This window comes from Pseudozyma hubeiensis (genome assembly GCF_000403515.1).
Source record: "Pseudozyma hubeiensis SY62 DNA, scaffold: PHS59, whole genome shotgun sequence".
Taxonomy (NCBI): Eukaryota; Fungi; Basidiomycota; class Ustilaginomycetes; order Ustilaginales; family Ustilaginaceae; genus Pseudozyma; species Pseudozyma hubeiensis.
The window spans coordinates 89,441-106,662 of record NW_012133841.1 but is presented as its reverse complement, the minus strand read 5'-3'; the positions used below and the strand labels follow the sequence as shown (position 1 = coordinate 106,662).

Below are 17,222 nucleotides of genomic sequence, written 5' to 3'. Positions count from 1 at the left end.
GGGGGGGTATACGACCTTTCTGGTCTCTGACGACACGTCGGGGCTCGGTTCTGGGGGGTGCGTGTGTGTGTATGACTGCCATCATGCGATCACCTCGTCCTGTGCGATCAAGCCGTGCTTGACACACTGTTGCTCGCACCAGCTCCAGACGTCCGCCCTCACCTTTTCGTCCCTGGCGAGCTCGCTCTCCCTCCCGATCCTGGCGTAGGGGACGAGATACTTGCCGCTCACCTTGTCCGCTGCCGCGCCCGTCCCGCCCCACAGCTGCGTCACGGCGCCCAGCGTCGCCGGCACCAGAAATAGGTTCTTGAACCCGGTCAACAGCCGGTTGCTCGATCCGAGCTGGCTCTTGACTCCGCCTGGGTGGACGCTGCATACGGTCAGCCCCCAGTTCTCCCGCGTCGAGATCTGGGAGAGGTGCGAGGTGGTGTAGACGTTTCCGAGCTTGCTCCTGCCGTAGAGGTGGATGTGGCCGAGCGCGGGGTTGGATGCGTCGTCGGTGAGCGAGAGGTGTATTGGCTTGTTGACCCAGCGATGCGTGTCCGAGGCGGTGAGGATGATCCTCGTTTCACCCGTCTGGATGGATTTGCGCGTGGCCGATGATTCACGTAATGCGGGCAAAAGCAACCTGAGCAGTGCGTGGTGTCCCAGAACATTGGTACCCCACATCTGTTCGTACCCTTGAGCAGTCTTGCCGCCCGTCATGACTCCTGCGTTACCGAAAACCAGATCCACCCTCGATTCCTTCTGGCAGAACTCCTCGACCGCGCGCTTGATACTCGACAGGTCCGAGAGATCACACTGTATCAAATCCATCTTTCCCGGAGTCGCTCCATATCTGCTCGACGTTTTGGGTAGTGATGCTAGGGCTTCCGCGCACTCCCGCTCGAGTGTAGACCGGGTGTGTTCGAGACGAGAGAGCGAGCGTCCGAAGAGGTAGACATGAGCGGAGGAGAGGACGAGCTGCCGGAGGGTTTCGTAGCCGATTCCAGAGGTGGGGCCGGTGATGATGACGATGCGGTCGGGAAGGAGGGGCATGGAGGTATTTGGATCCCAGTGGGGTTTGGAGGAAGATGGGCGGGAGGAGGAGGAGGGGATGATCATCTCGCGGATGATCGAGGTGTAGGATGCCATGGTTGCGACGTTCAAGACTCGAAATGAGACGACACGGAGTGGGTGTGTGTAGCTTTAATTTGTCGTTGAGACCAGTGATCGCCTGAGATGAGGCTGCTGCGTCGTTTGAGCGCGAGGAACGCAGACCGTCGCGATGGGACCAGTTCGCAAGAGGTGGCTGTGAAGGATTCCGGAGCCCTAAGCTGACAACAGAGGAAGCAACTGCTCTGTTCAGCGTGCGCACTTTTCGCCGACAAAGCGCGTGAAGACGATGCTTCTTGCCGCGTTCGGACGCTTGATGTAGTTAGACGGAACGGGTGTGGTCGAACAGGTGGATGCGACAAGGGCGACTGCTCCTACTGTAATCTCGTTTGTGGGTTCAGCGTGACAGCGCGTATGTGTGTGTGTTCTCAGACCCTGAATCTGTGGGCTGAGAAAAGAACAACAGCCGATGCGTGATTTGTTTGAAAGCTGTGTAGAATTTGGTGCATCAGCCCACTTTCATTTTCTTCCCCTCGCCACGCCGCGTTCCCCCCCTGTGAGATATCAGCCGGCGTTTGAAAAATCATCAACAATGCGGCGCAGATCTGCGCTGCAGCTGTGCATGGCTTCAGGTCGTACGATTTCTCTCTCTTTCCTCCACTCCACCTGTCTCACACAAATACACTGCATACAACTCTCAATCCTTCCACTCACACCCTCTTTGCCAAACATTGATGGTTATCATTGTGACTCCTTTGATAAAGTACGCGACAGCTTCACCCTTCAGAACCGTTGCGTCCCCTCGTATCGCTTGAAGATCTCCTCGCTGGCGGCAAACATCTCACTCGCCATCCTGTGCACCTCGGTACCTGGTCGGTTGTAGATCAAGCTGTTGGCAAACATGCCCGCCAACGCCTTTCGCAGCTGCTTGGCGCTTGCGATGGATCCTTCCTTGATACGCGCTTTGATCGTCTTGATGTCCAGCGGGTTCTTGATGAGCGTGTAGTAGTCCGGTGCGTCTTGCTCCTTGATGGGTGCGTGGAAGAGGTTGCCGTGCGTGTGGTTCGAGACCTCAGTGAGGAGCATCGAGAGCAGGTGGGCCGTTTTGCGTTTGGCTGCCGCGGCTTCTCGTGAAGACGGTGGCGGTGTGGGCTTGGCAGGTCGAGACGTCGTGGACTGTCGACGTCGGATTGGTGTGCGTCGAGAGGCGGGTTTGCGCGAGGAGGAGGATGCGTCCGAGTCGTCTTCTTCGTCCTTGGATGCATCCGCTTCTTCCTTCGTGGCTCCTTCTCGTTCGTTGGGATCGCCGGCAACCTTGACCTCGCCATCATCTTTGGCAGGCGTACGCTTGCGAGGAGATTCGACCGACTTGACTTGATCTATTGCCTCTTCCTCGTCCACACTGTCACTGCCACTGTCGCTATCGCTGCTGTCGTCGTCGTCGTCTTCCATCGCTGTTCCCTTGACCTTTGGCTTTTGATCATCAACTTGAGCATCCTTCGACAGTTTGGAGTCGGTGTCCTTAGCCTTCTCACTCTCCACACTCTTGCCGGTGTCGTCGACTCCCACCGCTGCTTCCGCTTCGTCCTCGCTGTCCATCTCTTCATCGGAGGATGGCACCTTTTCAGCCTGCGCTGTTCGTGCTTTCTTGACCGGCGATTCGGCGCCTGCTTGCTCCGCTTCGGCGGTCGTTGCCGTCGGAGCAGCATCAGCTGGCTGCTGGGACTCTGCGTCTTGATCATCGCGTTTGCGCTTGTTGCTCGCAGCAGCAGCAGCAGCAGCAGCCGTACTAGATGTAGAGTCGGGGTTCGGCGCAGCAGCTTTCGAGGCCGTGACCTCGACGGGCTCCTTCTCTTTGACCACCACTTCCGCCGCTGGCGCCTCGTTGGATCGCGTCGGTGGCTGTATTGTCGACATTGTGTTCGTTTCCGCTGCTGCTGTTGTTGCTGCTGCTGCCGGTGTTGCTGAACTCGATGCTGTCGCAGATGCCGGCACCGCTTGCGCAGCAGATCCACCTTCCGCCTGCGCCGAAAGCTCCATGTTGGTCTCTGTCTCGACCACCTTCTCGACCGCCTTCTCGACTTCTGCGTCGAGCACCTTGCTGGCTACCGTCTCGTCTTGCAGCACCTTGACGGCTGCTTCCGTCGCTGCATTCGCAACCGCCCGCTCTGCTTCTTCGGTCGTCATCACCTGCTTCGGTTCTTCTGCCGTTGCGCTCACACCATTGCTTGCATCTGCATTGAGCGCGTTCGGGTTGGCACTGACAGAAGCCGTCGCTGACGACACTGCAGCATCCGTAGGTGGTCGAGGCAGCGTGACTGCCGGCAAAGCAGGAAGCGTTGTCGGACCAGACATCTGCTTCGATGGCGATTCGTCGATGCTCGCCCTCCTGTCGCCAAGCTTCTTCGACTTGGCCGAATCAGGCTTCTTGCTGGCGCTGTTGGGTGCAGAACCTGTGCCGGTGACGTCGGAGCGGGTAGGCGAGATTTTAGACAGATCTGCGGCGCTCTCACCACGTGGTCTTCCCTTGGCCTTTGCGCTCTTTGGCGTGGTGGAAGCAGTCGAAGCAGGTGTCGCTGGTCCAGCCACAGACGGTGCAGCACTCCCCGGTGTCGACGGCGGTAGCGGTGGTCCATTCGCCAAGTTTTCCATCTCTATCCTCAACTCCATCTCCAGCCTCGCATCTGCTTTGCCGGACTTGATCTCGTCGATCTCCTTGACGAGACTCTTGAACTGCTCCTCCTTCTCCTTGATCTGCTCCTTCAGCTCTTCCATCCTTTCGGCGTACAGGAGTTGCGCGAGCGCGAGCTGCGACCTCTTATCTGTTCGAGGTTGCAGGCCACGCGCTTCCTTCGGTTTGGGCGTTGTGGGCGTGACAGGCTCTGGAGGAATCTCATCTTTGCCGAGCACGAGCCCTCGTTGACGCATGAGGGCGATCCAGGCTCGTTCGCACTCGCGCGTACCAAAGATGCGGCCGAGGGTGAGGCCGGCATTGGCGGCTTGTTCGAGACGAGATTGCTGGCGGATGAGAGGATGGGCGAGAAGGAGGGCGGAGACACGACCCCAGTCGGGAGGAGAGGTGCCGATCTCGTGCACAGCTTGCGCAAGAAGGAGCTTGTCGCGCAGAGAGAGTTTCGCTAGCGCCGACGGCTGCAGAGCGTATGGGGAGGGAATCATTGGATTCATGGTTGGCGAGGGCGCATCGCACGGCAGCAGCAAGGTTTCAGATGTTGCGCGAAAAGGATCGTACAGGCTGGACGTCTGCGAAGGGTATGCTGATCTCCATCAACATACGTGAGGGACCGTGCTGCTCGAACGGCGTGGAAACAGGAGCCGTCAGTGGGCAGGCGTTGCTGAATAGAGGGCCGGTACTGAGGTTGCGAGACTGTCTGGCACGGTGTGAAAATTCGACGTGGGGAATGTGCTGGATGATCGACCGTGCCGATGTTGGAGGAGTGGTGGATGATGATGATGTGAGAGAATGGAAGATTGGAGTCAGTGCAACTCGGATCACGAGGCGCGTTCCAATCGGGATTCCCGATGTTTTTAAATTTGTCGCGTTCCTGGGAAGGTGTCTCTGTGTCGCCTCTTCCGACTTGTCGAGGACAACAAACAAGTCCGAACCGTGAGACATTTCTTCGGAAGTGCACCGACCAGGCTCTTCTGCCAAGTGCTTCCTGCCCTTGCCCAACACCTTCTTGCCCTTCGCCCCTCTTTATAGACGTTCGAGCCGGTACCAGAAGCGCATACACCCTCTGTCTGTCCAACCATGAGCGCCAACACCGATGCAGCCGCATCAGGCTCGTCTTCGGCGGCAGCCGAGATCTACGAGCAGAAGGACGAAGCCTACTTCGGCTACTACAGCATGCTCTCGCACCAAGCTCAGATGCTCCAAGATACTGTTCGCACCACCGCCTACCAACGCGCCATCCTCAACAACGCTGCGCGCGATTTTCACGACAAGGTGGTCATGGACGTCGGAGCGGGGAACGGCATTCTGAGCTTCTTTTCGGCTCAGGCCGGTGCCAAGAAGGTTTACGCCGTCGAAGCGTCGAACATGGTCGAATGCTTGCAGAAGGTGGTTGACGCTGCGAAAGATCAGAGGGGAGCGCAGGTGGTGGAACAGGAGAAGGAGACGTTGGAGCTGATGGGAGCAGGGGATGCAGGGCTGGGTGGGGTAAGTTTTGGTACGACGAATCCGAACAAACCACGGAATGCCTGGTTGGCGGATCGACTCGTTCCGGTACATTCCAAGGTGGAGGATGTCAAACCGGAGCATCTGCAAGGTCACACACAAGTGGACACGATCGTGTCGGAATGTTTGGGTGTATTGCTGGTACACGAACGGATGTGCGAGAGCTTCTTGGATGCTCGCGACAAATACTTGGCACCCGGAGGGTCGGTGTTCCCTTCAGCAGGTACGATCTGCTTGGCACCATTCGAGGACAAGCAGCTGTGGAACGACACTGCCAACAAAGCAAAGTGGTGGCTCAACAGCAACTTCTACGGCGTCGACGTCTCACCCTTTGCAGCACTGGCGTTCGAGGAGAACTTTTCCAGCCCTGTCGTTGGTGTTTTCCCGCCTCAGTGCCTGCTCAGCGTATCGAGCGACTACGTGATCGACTTTGCCACGATCAGCAAGTCCGAACTGCAAGAGTTCACCGTTCCCGTCGAGTGGTCCTTCGCCAACGCAGCCATCGTTCACGGATTGGGAGGATGGTTCGATCTCCACTTCAACTCTCAATCCCCTACACCGCCTAACGACGCCGACGCTACGATGGGAGACGCAAATGCTCCGGCAATGTCTCTCTCTGCCGCTCTCGACACCATCAACTCCGCCTCCGCCTCTGCCGCTGCCTCCGCATCCAACCCAACCTCTATGGATGCAGTCCTCACCACACTCCCCACCATCGACTCGACCACCTCTTCCTCAGCGAACAACTTCATGACCACATCCCCCTACGCCGAACCCACGCACTGGCAGCAAGTGCGGTTCCTCCTCCCCGAACCACTGGCCGTCAACCGTGGTCAAAAGATCTCCGGAAGCGTCCACTGCAAGGTCAACGATCAACGCTCCTACACCATGACTGCGACGCTTAGACTGCAGAATCCTGATGGAACGGCATTGGACAGCAAGACGACTTCGCGGAAGGCGGTTTGGAGGTTGGACAGGCAGACGTATTCTTGGTCGTAACAGGCGTAGTGAGGGTATCATTACTAATTGCTCGAGGTGGGGACAAATAGAAGTACAAGACGAGATGCAAAGATTGGACAAGCACGGAAACAAAGAAAGAGCGTGTCTGAATGAGAGTGAATGCGTGCCTGAGATGCGCCGATGATGTGGTTGCTGAAGTGTTCAGCGCGTAGGACCAGCGGATGACGCTGTTTGGCAGCGTTAGATGATGACTTGTGGTGTCTCCATGAACGCTGAAGAGCGCGATGCGTGCGTGGATGTCATCAGAATGGACTGAGTAGCGGCCTTGCCTCGTGGTTGTCACCTTCGAGCACGCAGATGACATCGGACAGGCTCTCGACGAGCTACTAATGCCAAGGTGTGCTGGCCGTTGCACAGTGGACTTGCGAGATGCTTTTGAGCATCTGACCATCGTGCGATTCTGAATCGATTCTGGTACGAGTGAACAGCTGCCATACGACGAGCTCAGGTCTTGATGTACTTGCCGAACATGATGATCACGCCAATGAGAAACACAAAGGCGTGGAAGGCGGGGTGATTGACTGGGCAAGCCATCTTGACGAATATGCTCTTCGATCGAAGCTGTGTCTTCCGAGCGATCCGATGCTTCGAATGAGACGATGTGGTGGTTCGAGGGCAACAGTATGGTCTTGACGGTGCCTCGCCTTATTAAGAGGCGACGTGGCGGTGGGAGACGATGAACGAGCGAGCAAGCGGAGCGAATCCTTCCCAAGGTGAATCCGCGGAGTAGCCGAGCTTGGGCATTTTGCGAGAAACACTCCGAAGCGAGTCGGTTAGAAATCAAGGGTTCAGCAAATATTGTGCAATTGTTGCCACCCTCAACGCCATCTACTTCGCTAGCGACTCGCGAGTGATGGCAGGCATGGAGATGGCACGCATCAAGATTGCGTGCGTCGACACAGGCTCAGGACCACACAGTAGCGAAGGCATGTCGACTTAGACGGCTCACACAAGATGCACAGCGAAAGGCAATATCATGATCACAACTAGTATTGATGGGAAAACGGTCGTGCAGAGAGCCATGCGGAAGCAGAACAAGAAACAGAAAACGGGTCGTGTCGAAATGTGTCGGAACTTGTCGAGGAGGTGTTCGAGATGTCGGTCGGAATGCAGCAAGTATCCCCAAAGGATCTTTGTGGACGGAGCACGATACGAGAAAGACATGAGAGGCGGACAATAGAATCGTACATACGGCCATCGATCATGAAAGTGTCTGGGAGGCAAAGCAAGGCAGTTGAGGCGGATCGATCGGCAGGGTGGATGCTCGGAACGGCATCACGGGGTATCTGCGTTGTTCTTCGACCAGGAGATGGGCGTCGACTTGCTTGTTGTCCGCCGCGAGCATCACATGGCCCCTGGCAGATCCACCAACGGCAGCCTGCTTAGTAGAGACTCTCGGAGAGCTCTTGCATGGTCCAGCTCGCCTGAGCGGTGCCGTCCTGAGCAGCCTGGATCAAGCTAGGGATGCAAGAGCATGGGTTGGCTCCGAACGGCTGCTGGTCGAGATCCGTTGGGATCCATCCATACTGGAGACCCGTCTTGTACGACCAGTCTGGGTTGTTGTCGTTGCGCCACGACCATTGGATCCATCCACCGCCCTGCTCGTAAATCCACTGCTGCGTCTTGAAGTTCCTCGCCATGAAAGCCATGTACTTGACCGAGTACGGGTAGTCTGGTCCAGCGGGGAACTTGATCGGTCCAACGGGAAGGTCGCGGTCTGCAGCTCGGTCACCGTTGGGCCCGTTGATACCGAATTCACCGGCAATCGAGGGATAGTATTTCTGCGAAGTCTCGAAGCTAGACGTCAGGTTGCAAGCCTCTTGGAGTCGCTGCGTGTCTGTAGCCTGGTGCTCCCAGTCACTGTACACAAAGTACGGGTGCGTGTCGAGCAGAACACGGTGACGAGCACGTCCCGTCCAGAAGTTCTGCCAGTACTGCAGACCCTGGAAGGCGTCGTGGATGACGAGCAGCATGTTCGAGTACTTGTTCCAGCCGTCAGGGATGGCCACCTTGTTGCGTGCCCATGGGTAATACTTGTTCAGCAAGGTTTGCACAGCTGGCACTACATTACCCTTGGGCTCGTTGACTGCCTCGATGGCGGTGACGACGCCAGCGTAGTCCGAGTGCGTGAACTCGGTGACGAGGCGGTTAAAGGCGTACTGTGTCTGCGTGTAGTACGAAGGGTTGTTGGCCCAGTTGATGGGACCGCTGCGACCCGAGTTGTCGAAGCCGTTCTGCGAGCCAGGCACACTGTGCAGATCGATCCACACCTTGAGACCATACTTCTTGGCCATTTTGACACCATCCTTAAGCTTGGCGAAGCGGTTCAACGCGAGGTAGGGGGCGTTTGGGCCGATGGCCTCTTTGAACATGAAGTAAGGCACGGGGATACGCACATGGTTGAGGCCGGCTGCCTTGATCGCCTTCCAGTCGTCCTCGGTCATCCACTCGTCAAAGTGCTTCTGCAACACGTAGGCTGCCCAGCCAGGGTCTGAGTAGAGGCCAGCGGTCCACTCGTCGATGATGGGGTTGGGGTAGGGTGCGTTGATGGCGTGGTCGTTGAGCGCCTGCATGAGCGAGCTGTCCATCCAGCCTTCGAAGAGAAGCCAGTTGCCGAGGTTGACACCGCGCACTTTGTCGTTAGCGTAGTCGAACCCGGAATCCTTGGGCAGGTTGGGAAGAGCCATTGCTGCGTTGTTTACCGCATCTTCGCGAGTGGCCTCGGAGAGCTCGGCCTCTTCACCCCATCTCATGGGCTCCGAGACGTTGAAGTTGAAGCTGAAGTCGGGAGACGAGCCGTGAGCATTGCTGTGGCTGTTCACGCTGAAAGAGAAGCCGAGCGATTTGGCAGCACTCTTGACGGCGTTGGCAGCCTTGTAGGGCGACACAGTGTTGCCGACGCCGAGCATCGAGGTGGCCTTGTCGAGCCTGTCGATGGCCGACTCGAGTCTCTGCTGTACATTGTTCCAAAACTGCTGACTGGACGACTCGGCCTGACCGTGGACGGGAATGTAGTGGAGCTCATCCAGGTAGGTCGCTTCGAGGTGTTCATTCGAGCTGAGACGCGCTCGACGAGCACCCGAGACCAGGCGAGGGTCCTTGAGCTTTGGCACGGTTGGGTTGACGGTGTTGCGTGCCTTGTACGGCGAGACACCCTTGTAGCTGCGAATGGCGGGGAGGGCCTCGGCGTTGTCCGCCATAAGGGCAAGTGCAATGGCGGCCAGGCCAAAAGAAGTGATCTTCATTATGGCTCAAGTGACAGCTATATCTGTAGGGCAGAAGATGGCGTGGATGTGACTGTCAAGAATCGCGTTTGCGAGACTAGTGAGACGAGCGCCACAGCGGCGAAATGCTGATGCGATGCGATGTGACGCGATGTGGTGTTGTGTAGGTAAAGCTGAGAGGAATCCGCTGAATGGCGTAGCTGGGAAAGCTGGCGATGTCGGGGGGACTGGTGTGGGGAAGAATATAGGGTAGGGAAAGGGGAAGCAAGTGAGAAGAGGGGAGTGAATGCGCTGGAAGCTGCGAGGTATGGAGAAAGGAGAGGAAGGAGAAGTCGGAGAATCAGATCGGCAAGAGGAGGTCTTTATAAGAACGATGGCTCACGTAGAAGATACAGAGACGCTGACTGTGTGCTCGTGCAAGTGCAGGGGGAAAGGGCGGAGTTGAAAGGATTCCAGACCAGAGGCCGTTTGAGAGATTCAGAAGGCGGGCAAGAGCGAAGAGCTTCGCGTTGCCGGAATCTCGGCAGAAAGCGAGATGCGCAGGCGAAGGAACAAAGTGCCATAGTCAGCCACCGGACTCTCAGGGGCAGCGGCATGCTAGACAAGGAGTTCAACGCTGACATTTCACACAGCCTCTGCAGTAGAGAAGTTGGTGCCAAGAGGGGCCGTGAGGGTCGGACTCGAAAAGTGTGACAGGCGGAGCACAATCAAGTCCCTGAATGCTCATGTATGTCGAGCGAATTGGTCTCTGGTCGTCTAGATCCCGAGTCTAGAGAACGAGGAGCGGCCGGCTCGAATCTCAAACGGACGGCGACTCAGGGACAAGGAACGAAAAGCTGCAATAAGCCGATAGAGTTTGGACGCAGACGCCTTGGCATCCAGACGACGGGCAGAAGTCGAGCGGCTAGCTAGGTCAGCTCGAGGGACGGCACTGCTCGCATCATTAGAAGGTTGGCAGAGCAGCCACTGTGCCTATGCCGAGGCGCTTGGCAGCCGACACCTCGTGGGATTACATGCGATGACATCGATCGATGTTGCTTGCCTTTCGGTGTTGCTGTTGAGTGAAATCAGAGGTGGTGCGAGTGCCGATCGAAAAGTGGAGCCAGAGAACACCATTGCACGCCACCAGAGGCTGCAATGCACGAGCAGGAGGAGCCGGAACAGCACGCCACGGCGTCTAAACGTGGCGGTGGATAGTCGTAGAACCTTGACGTGCATCCTTGCATCTCTGTCCACCGGCCTGACGGCGCTGTTCTTGGGTTCAAGCCAAGATTGGCATTTGCAGCAAGATCATTGCGAGCTCAGAGACTGCTTCTCATTCAAAGAGCGACGCCGTCATGGGCAGATCCGAGTCTTCCGACGCTCCGGTGAAAGCTGCAACGCACACGAACGCAATCCAAGAGTCGAGCTTCCTCGGGCGGTTTATGAGTGTTGCTTACCTTGGCTCCCTTGCTGCAGCTGACGACCGACGACTGCATTGACGGACAGACTGTCGGCGGCTGACCACTTGCTCGATTTTGTCGGTTGAACGAGTGTATGCGTGGAACAGTTGGATGGCGATTCTACCGAACAGCACCCACGGCGCTTGGCTGTGGAAGACTGCCAAACAGGGCAAAGCAACCTGGCGGATTTTGGCAGGTGTGTTGGTCTCGCTTCGAATTTCGAATGCATGAACGAAAATCCGAATTCATTTTCCTCTTCTGAGGCGAAGCGAAAGACCAGTGTCTCGGCGACGTCCAGTCCTCCATACCAGTAGAGTTGCCATAGCAGGCAAGTCCATGATTACAACCGGCTGCAGCCGTGGCCGCCTTCCTATTCTGGACTTATTACATCGCGGCCGCGAGTGCTCGCTTGGAAGGGTGCGCCTGCAAGCTAGCCGCTGCCGCCTCCGCAAGCAAAAGAAGCTCTCCGAAGAGCCCAACGGTTGCTTGAGCTCAGTTCGGTTCGCATCGACGTTGCCTCAGTCTCCCTCCTTAACGTGATCTCAATTGCTTTTGCTACCACAGAGAACTGCCGATCGAGCGTCGGACTCTTGAAGAAGACAATGTCGGACACAGCAATCCCGTAGCGATACTATACCGGCTGCAGTCCAGTGCTGGAGCAGTAAAGGATAGATAGCTCAATCATGCGTTCGAAGCGTGGTTCAGTGATGGTCTACCACTGTACCCTTTCTCGAGTCGCGATGCTTGCCTTGAATGTTTCCCTATTTCGACCTCCGCTCCCATTTCCAACGCGCTACGACGTCGCTCGACTTTCATGCCGCTTTCGCCACCACACTGCTTGCCCTCTCGTAGATGTTGCTGCTCCCAGGCACACACCTGCGTACAGGAACAGCGGAATTCCATCGCTCTCGGATACTCTTAGCAACGGACAATCACGGCGAATTTCCAGTGGCCGTAGATGCTGCACTCGGCCACATTGCTAACCCAAGCGTCACCATCGAAGAGCTTAGCTGAGGATACAATTTGTCCGGGTTGACGCCAACCGTTTTGGGCCCACCGCGTGATCCAGCTCGTTTATGCAGACTTTCGAAGACCGTCGAGTCAAGTGTCATTTGGACCCCTGTCTTGATCGTGTGGACCATCCCGTCATTCCAAACGTCCTCGATCCAATTGTTCCTAGTATCGATCCCGGGCCCCTGCGTCGACCCCTTGCAATCACATGCGTGTCGGAGATCGCTTGTCGTATCGGTCTCCCCAGAATAGGTCTGTCAATTAACGATTCTTGACAGGATCGGACATTCGAATGCTTGGCGATCTGTTGCTCCCGAAGCCCTAAGTTCCATCGCGTCAGGGCATCGTCCATGATCATCAGAATCGTGAGATCGCCGACGCTGAATGATAGCGGGACACCTTGTGTCATTATGAGGAAAGCGTTGTCAGCGCTCACTGTTTTTCTCATCCTGTTTGTCTCAATTGAAGCTGAGTTGTCTGGCAAACAATGCGTTGACACCCTACCCGGCGCTCGACCTAAGGTGCTTATGTTGCTCGGCTATTGAAAAGGCTGCCCCCGATAGGCCCCAGCTGCGCACTGAACAGTAGCCCCGTAGCTCAATCGCGACAGCTGGTCCCAAGCTCTTCCCCTAGTTCTAGTCTCGCATGGTCACGGGAGAAGGATGTAAACGTTTCCGGCTCGAGCTTGCGAACAAAAGTCGAAAAAGCTCGGATCAATCGTGGTCAAGAGCGCTCGAGCTAAAATCGTGAACAGTCTACAATTTTTGGCGCTAGCGGTATGGTGTCCCTGCACTACACAGATAAGCGATTCGCCTTCCCCGCAAGACCTGGCCTAGCCGAATCCGCAGCGCGCTCTGTTACTCTGCTTGTCTATTGATGTGAGCTGAAGAGCAAGACGACCACATGACACTGCTCTTAGAACAGAGATCGTGACCACAGTAAACCGTACAGACATGATCACACGATGTGTGAGAGTCTTGTTGAGAGTTCGCTTTTTAAATTCTGTTACGCCAGCGTTACACAGTGTTAGATCAAAAAAGAATCTTGGAAGAGCTTTGGATCGGTGGATCGGAGCGATGACGATCCGATCGGTATTTCGGAAACGGGAGAATTGCATTCCAGAAGCCGTCGCTTGGGTCTGGCGTGTCACGGACCACGAGCACAGCCCCCTGCATCCTTGCTCCACACGACCAACTCAGCACCGTCATCTTTGCCAGATTCGCAACACAGGTCTCAAGGACTGCAAGCAAAGCTTTCGACAAAGGGTCACGGATCTCGCTACGCTTTCCACCACTCCCACGAACATATCGCTGCTCTGCGCGAGTAGCCGCAGCACCTCACGATGAATGCGGATCTCTTGTCGTCGATCCAGAAGGGAAAGGGTTTGAAGAGTGAGTTTCATCCGTCGTAGGGTATGCTCGAGTACGCTTGTAGCTAACAGTCTGCCTTCGCTCTTCTCCCTACCAACAGAGGCTGTCACAAATGATCGCTCCGGACCTCAACTCGATCCCAAGAGCGGCGGCGGTGCGGGAGGAGGAGGGGGAGGATCTAGCATCACGCGCTCTGGCGATGCATCCTCAGGAGGTGGTAGCTCCATGCTTGGTGGACCGCCGGGTCTAGGAGGTCTTTTCGCTGGTGGAATGCCAAAGCTCAAACCGAGCGGTGCGGGCTCGGCCATCAATGCAAGTCTCGGAAAGCCACCCGCTCGACCAGGAGCCAGTGCACCTCCTTCTCGTCCTGCCGCAGCATCACCAGCGGGTCCTCCTCCGCCTCCGCCCCCTGCAGGAGGCCGGCCAGCACCACCAAGGGGACCGCCTCCTCCGCCATCTGCAGCCGCACCGTCTTTGCCGGGAAGAAACGTGCCACCCCCGCCGAGTAGGCCAGCAGCAGCAGCGCCGAGCGGTGCTCCACCTCCGCCACCACCACCTCCTGGCAGACCCGCGAGCAGTGCACCAATCGCACCGCCTCCTCCTCCGCCGCCTGGTCGACCGAGCACCATATCATCGCCTGCTCCACCTCCACCGCCACCTCCAGGTCGGCCCAGCGCTGTCGCCGCACCCGCTCCGCCTCCGCCGCCCCCGGGCAGACCGCTGAGCAGTGCTCCAAGTGCAGCACCACCGCCGCCACCGCCAGGTCGTCCAGGTGCTGCTGCACCACCACCGCCTCCGCCGCCGCCTTCTACCTCGCGACCTATTCCAGCAGCACCAGCCGCAGCAGCTCCACCGACGCCCACTCGACCATCCGCCGTTCCTCCGCCGCCTCCCCCGCCTCCTTCTGCAGCAGCAGCAAGCCCACAACCGTCGCGTGTCGTTCCCGCGCCTCCTCCTGCTCCCGCTTCTTCAGCTCCTACACCACCCCGTCGCTCTGCAGCACCACCACCGCCACCGCCTCCTTCCTCTGGAGGTCACTCCCGCACCAGCTCTGCCGCTGCAGCGCCTTCGTCAGCGCCTCCACCGCCTCCGCCAGGTCGGGCAGCACCGCCCATCCGAGCACCTCCTGCACCATCTGCCGCTCCCCCTTCACGCGTCCCTCCGCCGCCTGTGGCTGCACCGCCCATCCGGACCGCCAGCGCGACCCTTGCGCGTCCCAACGGCGGCAGCACAGCCGCGCAGAGCCCGCAGATCAGTCGAGTTCCCAGTCCGCCACTCACGTCGGGGTCGTTGAGTTTCACCTCTAGCGCACAGTTTCCGCCGCCCAGAGGATTTAACGCGTCGGCTGCTTCGCAGCACAGGTATCCGAGTGGCGCTTCCAAGGGATCCACTTTCAACTTTCGTTCCATGGCAGCTTGAACGAAGTTTTCACAGAAACAGGCTTGGTTTTCCGATAAGATGTATACTGTCACTCATCGACTGCGTACACAAGCAACGTTTTTGGGTTTTCTCTTTCCATTTCAAATGAAAGTGTGTGAAGAAGATCTAACGTACATCAATGTGGGGAGGGGAGCGCGTACATCACTTGGGGAGGGAGAAAGGTGGGGGAATGGGGAGGGGTCTTTTGTCGGAAGTTTTGGCGGGTTGAGGTTTCTCCGGGTTGACGGGGATGCGGTGGGTTTCGTGGGTGAAGCGGGTGGGTGAGCCTAGGGCTGTGCTATCGCGATTGTGGTGGGTTTTGGAGCGGACGGCGGAGGAGGGTCGGTGACGGTAGGTTCCGACGGTGTCGGAGGGTTTGGTGTTGGAGCGGTAGAGGGATTTGGTGCGTTCAGGGAAGGCACCGGGGATCGAGGTGTGGTCGGAAGAGGAGGTGGTGGAGAGGGTGGGTGCGCCGAAGGTTCCGTTGGCCGAGGCGCGGGATGAGTGCGTGAGCGAGGAGCTGGCGGGTAGACGTTCGAGTTCGGCCAACTTGGAGGTCAGCAGCGAGAGCTCTAGCTTGGGGGGTGGTTTGCGTGCTTTGGTGCGTTGAGTGGTGGGAGCAGGTAGAGGGTGGGATGGAGCGGTGGCAGCCGGGGTCAGGGCAGGCGGTCGGGGAGGACTGCTTCGAGGCATGATCTTTGCCGTTCCGAACTCTTCCTTTGGTTGCTTTGGAGCGGTGTAGCCCGCTGAACTCTGACGTTGTGAGATGGACCAACCTGGTGCACCTTGGGTGAGTGCACCTTGACGAGCGGTGAGATCGCTCTGTCGCATCGCCCCTCGCGGCTGGTTCTGCAAAGCAAACGAGAAGGCAGCCTTCTCCTCCACCGGTTCGGCTGCACCACCCGTAAGCGATCGCAACCTATCGCCCAACCTCTGACTCAAACTCCTCCTCACACCTCCTCCCTCCCCGTCCAACATTGCGTCGTACTTCATCCTCGCCTGCTCCTCATCGCCATCCGGTCCCCCGTCGCTAAGATACTTTGCCTTGACCCCAAACCCATTCGATTCGCTCGACAAATCGCTCCTCGACCTCTTCTCCCTCAAAATCCTCTCGCGATAGCTATCCGCCAGATGCGGCGGTACCGCAAACACTTCGTCCCCGACCTCGATCAGCACCGAGCCATCCTGGGTTCGCCGGGCGAAGCTTCCGAGCTGCTTCTTCTTGGTGAGCGCTCGACGGATCGATCGAGCCGCTCCGATCGGTGCGGATGTGAAGCGATCTTTGGGGGAGGAGTCGTCGAAGCCGTAGGATTTCTTGAGGTTGTCCCTTCGCAGCTGGTCGTGGGCGAGACAGCGGGCGATGGCGATGAGCATCATGAGAGCGACCAGACCGGCGGCGGCGAGTCCGGTGACGACGAGTGGGAAGAACTTGTTCTTCGGGGAGAGGAGTGCTTGGTCGGAGCTGGAGGGTGACGAGGTTGAGGTGGGTGAAGCGGTGGAGGTGGATGAGGAGGAAGAGGTGGTGCTGGGAGAAGAGGTCGAGGAGGCGGAATTGCTGGTGATGATCTTGGATAGCGGGACAGCTGACGAGGTTGGAGCTGCAGACGTAGAAGCTGGCGGATTAGAGGAAGCGGATGAAGCAGGAGTGTTGCTTGCTGTAGCAGACGAACGATCCGTGTTGCCTGTAGCGCTAGCACTGGCACTCGCACTTGGTGAAGCAGTGTTCGCCGCCGCGGACGCTGCCGCTAGGATCGAAGCTGGCATCGCATTCCCCCCTCCGCCGCCACCACCGCCCACACTCGTCGCATCACCACTGCTGTCCTCACCGCTACCACCTCCAAAGATGCTCGGGCTCAAGTTGAGCTGCCTCTTCCTCGGCAGCGGATGAACGGTCCACTGCAATTTACCCGTGCCATCACCACCACCTGGGAAATACTTCCCTGCCAAATTGTGTAGCAACTGATCAAACAGATCACGTTGTTTCCCCTCCCCTGCAGAAACTTGTCCGACGCTCCTGGCTTGCACCAACTCTCCTCCTGCCGACGCTAGGATGAGCGAGGTGATCAACCATTTGGGTAACATTCTTGATGACCTCCAGGAATTGAAGTTCGGAGACGGAACAAGACCGGCTTAGTCCTCCCTTTGTTGTACGAAAGATTCTTGACGAGTCGAAAGAAAGAAAACAGGCTAGCTTGACATCGATCAATGCCAGGTGCTGTTGGAATGAATAGTTTGGCGTTCAGATCCTGCTGAACCAACTCGAAGCCTTGAAGTAGAAGAAATGGAAAGAGAAAAAAAAAGGTGGGGAGCCTGCCCCGGGGGAAGAAAGAAGTGATCCGCGATCCACCACAACGAAAGGTCGTCGTCGTCGATGATGGTGTTGAAGGTGTGGATGGAGGAGAGAAGGGAAGAATTGGTCTCTACGGGACGGAATGAGATCGCTCGA

The 17,222-nt window shown here is 57.5% G+C and overlaps 8 protein-coding genes across 8 annotated transcripts; 1 reads left to right on the top strand and 7 right to left on the bottom strand.

Moving 5' to 3' along the window:
• Positions 1 to 81: 81 nt before the first annotated feature.
• PHSY_006575 (short-chain dehydrogenase) lies at positions 82 to 1,134 on the bottom strand (the record flags this gene model as incomplete). The annotated part of the gene is made up of 1 exon (XM_012337175.1): positions 82 to 1,134. The coding sequence occupies one exon, from the start codon at positions 1,132 to 1,134 to the stop codon at positions 82 to 84; it is 1,053 nt and encodes a 350-aa protein (XP_012192565.1).
• Positions 1,135 to 1,878: 744 nt separating this feature from the next.
• On the bottom strand, positions 1,879 to 4,281 carry PHSY_006574 (hypothetical protein; the record flags this gene model as incomplete). The annotated part of the gene is made up of 1 exon (XM_012337174.1): positions 1,879 to 4,281. One exon carries the CDS (start codon positions 4,279 to 4,281, stop codon positions 1,879 to 1,881), a length of 2,403 nt encoding a protein of 800 aa, XP_012192564.1.
• A 37-nt stretch (positions 4,282 to 4,318) lies between these two features.
• On the bottom strand, positions 4,319 to 4,729 carry PHSY_006573 (hypothetical protein; the record flags this gene model as incomplete). The annotated part of the gene is made up of 1 exon (XM_012337173.1): positions 4,319 to 4,729. One exon carries the CDS (start codon positions 4,727 to 4,729, stop codon positions 4,319 to 4,321), a length of 411 nt encoding a protein of 136 aa, XP_012192563.1.
• A 135-nt stretch (positions 4,730 to 4,864) lies between these two features.
• On the top strand, positions 4,865 to 6,289 carry PHSY_006572 (protein arginine N-methyltransferase; the record flags this gene model as incomplete). Its single annotated transcript, XM_012337172.1, has 1 exon — positions 4,865 to 6,289. One exon carries the CDS (start codon positions 4,865 to 4,867, stop codon positions 6,287 to 6,289), a length of 1,425 nt encoding a protein of 474 aa, XP_012192562.1.
• A 1,403-nt stretch (positions 6,290 to 7,692) lies between these two features.
• Positions 7,693 to 9,510, bottom strand: PHSY_006571 (exo-beta-1,3-glucanase; the record flags this gene model as incomplete). The annotated part of the gene is made up of 1 exon (XM_012337171.1): positions 7,693 to 9,510. The coding sequence occupies one exon, from the start codon at positions 9,508 to 9,510 to the stop codon at positions 7,693 to 7,695; it is 1,818 nt and encodes a 605-aa protein (XP_012192561.1).
• A 121-nt stretch (positions 9,511 to 9,631) lies between these two features.
• On the bottom strand, positions 9,632 to 11,012 carry PHSY_006570 (hypothetical protein; the record flags this gene model as incomplete). The annotated part of the gene is made up of 2 exons (XM_012337170.1): positions 9,632 to 9,832; positions 10,974 to 11,012. 2 exons carry the CDS (start codon positions 11,010 to 11,012, stop codon positions 9,632 to 9,634), a joined length of 240 nt encoding a protein of 79 aa, XP_012192560.1.
• Positions 11,013 to 13,664: 2,652 nt separating this feature from the next.
• PHSY_006569 (polyketide synthase) lies at positions 13,665 to 13,991 on the bottom strand (the record flags this gene model as incomplete). Its single annotated transcript, XM_012337169.1, has 1 exon — positions 13,665 to 13,991. The coding sequence occupies one exon, from the start codon at positions 13,989 to 13,991 to the stop codon at positions 13,665 to 13,667; it is 327 nt and encodes a 108-aa protein (XP_012192559.1).
• Positions 13,992 to 14,938: 947 nt separating this feature from the next.
• On the bottom strand, positions 14,939 to 16,858 carry PHSY_006568 (hypothetical protein; the record flags this gene model as incomplete). Its single annotated transcript, XM_012337168.1, has 1 exon — positions 14,939 to 16,858. The coding sequence occupies one exon, from the start codon at positions 16,856 to 16,858 to the stop codon at positions 14,939 to 14,941; it is 1,920 nt and encodes a 639-aa protein (XP_012192558.1).
• Positions 16,859 to 17,222: the final 364 nt, after the last annotated feature.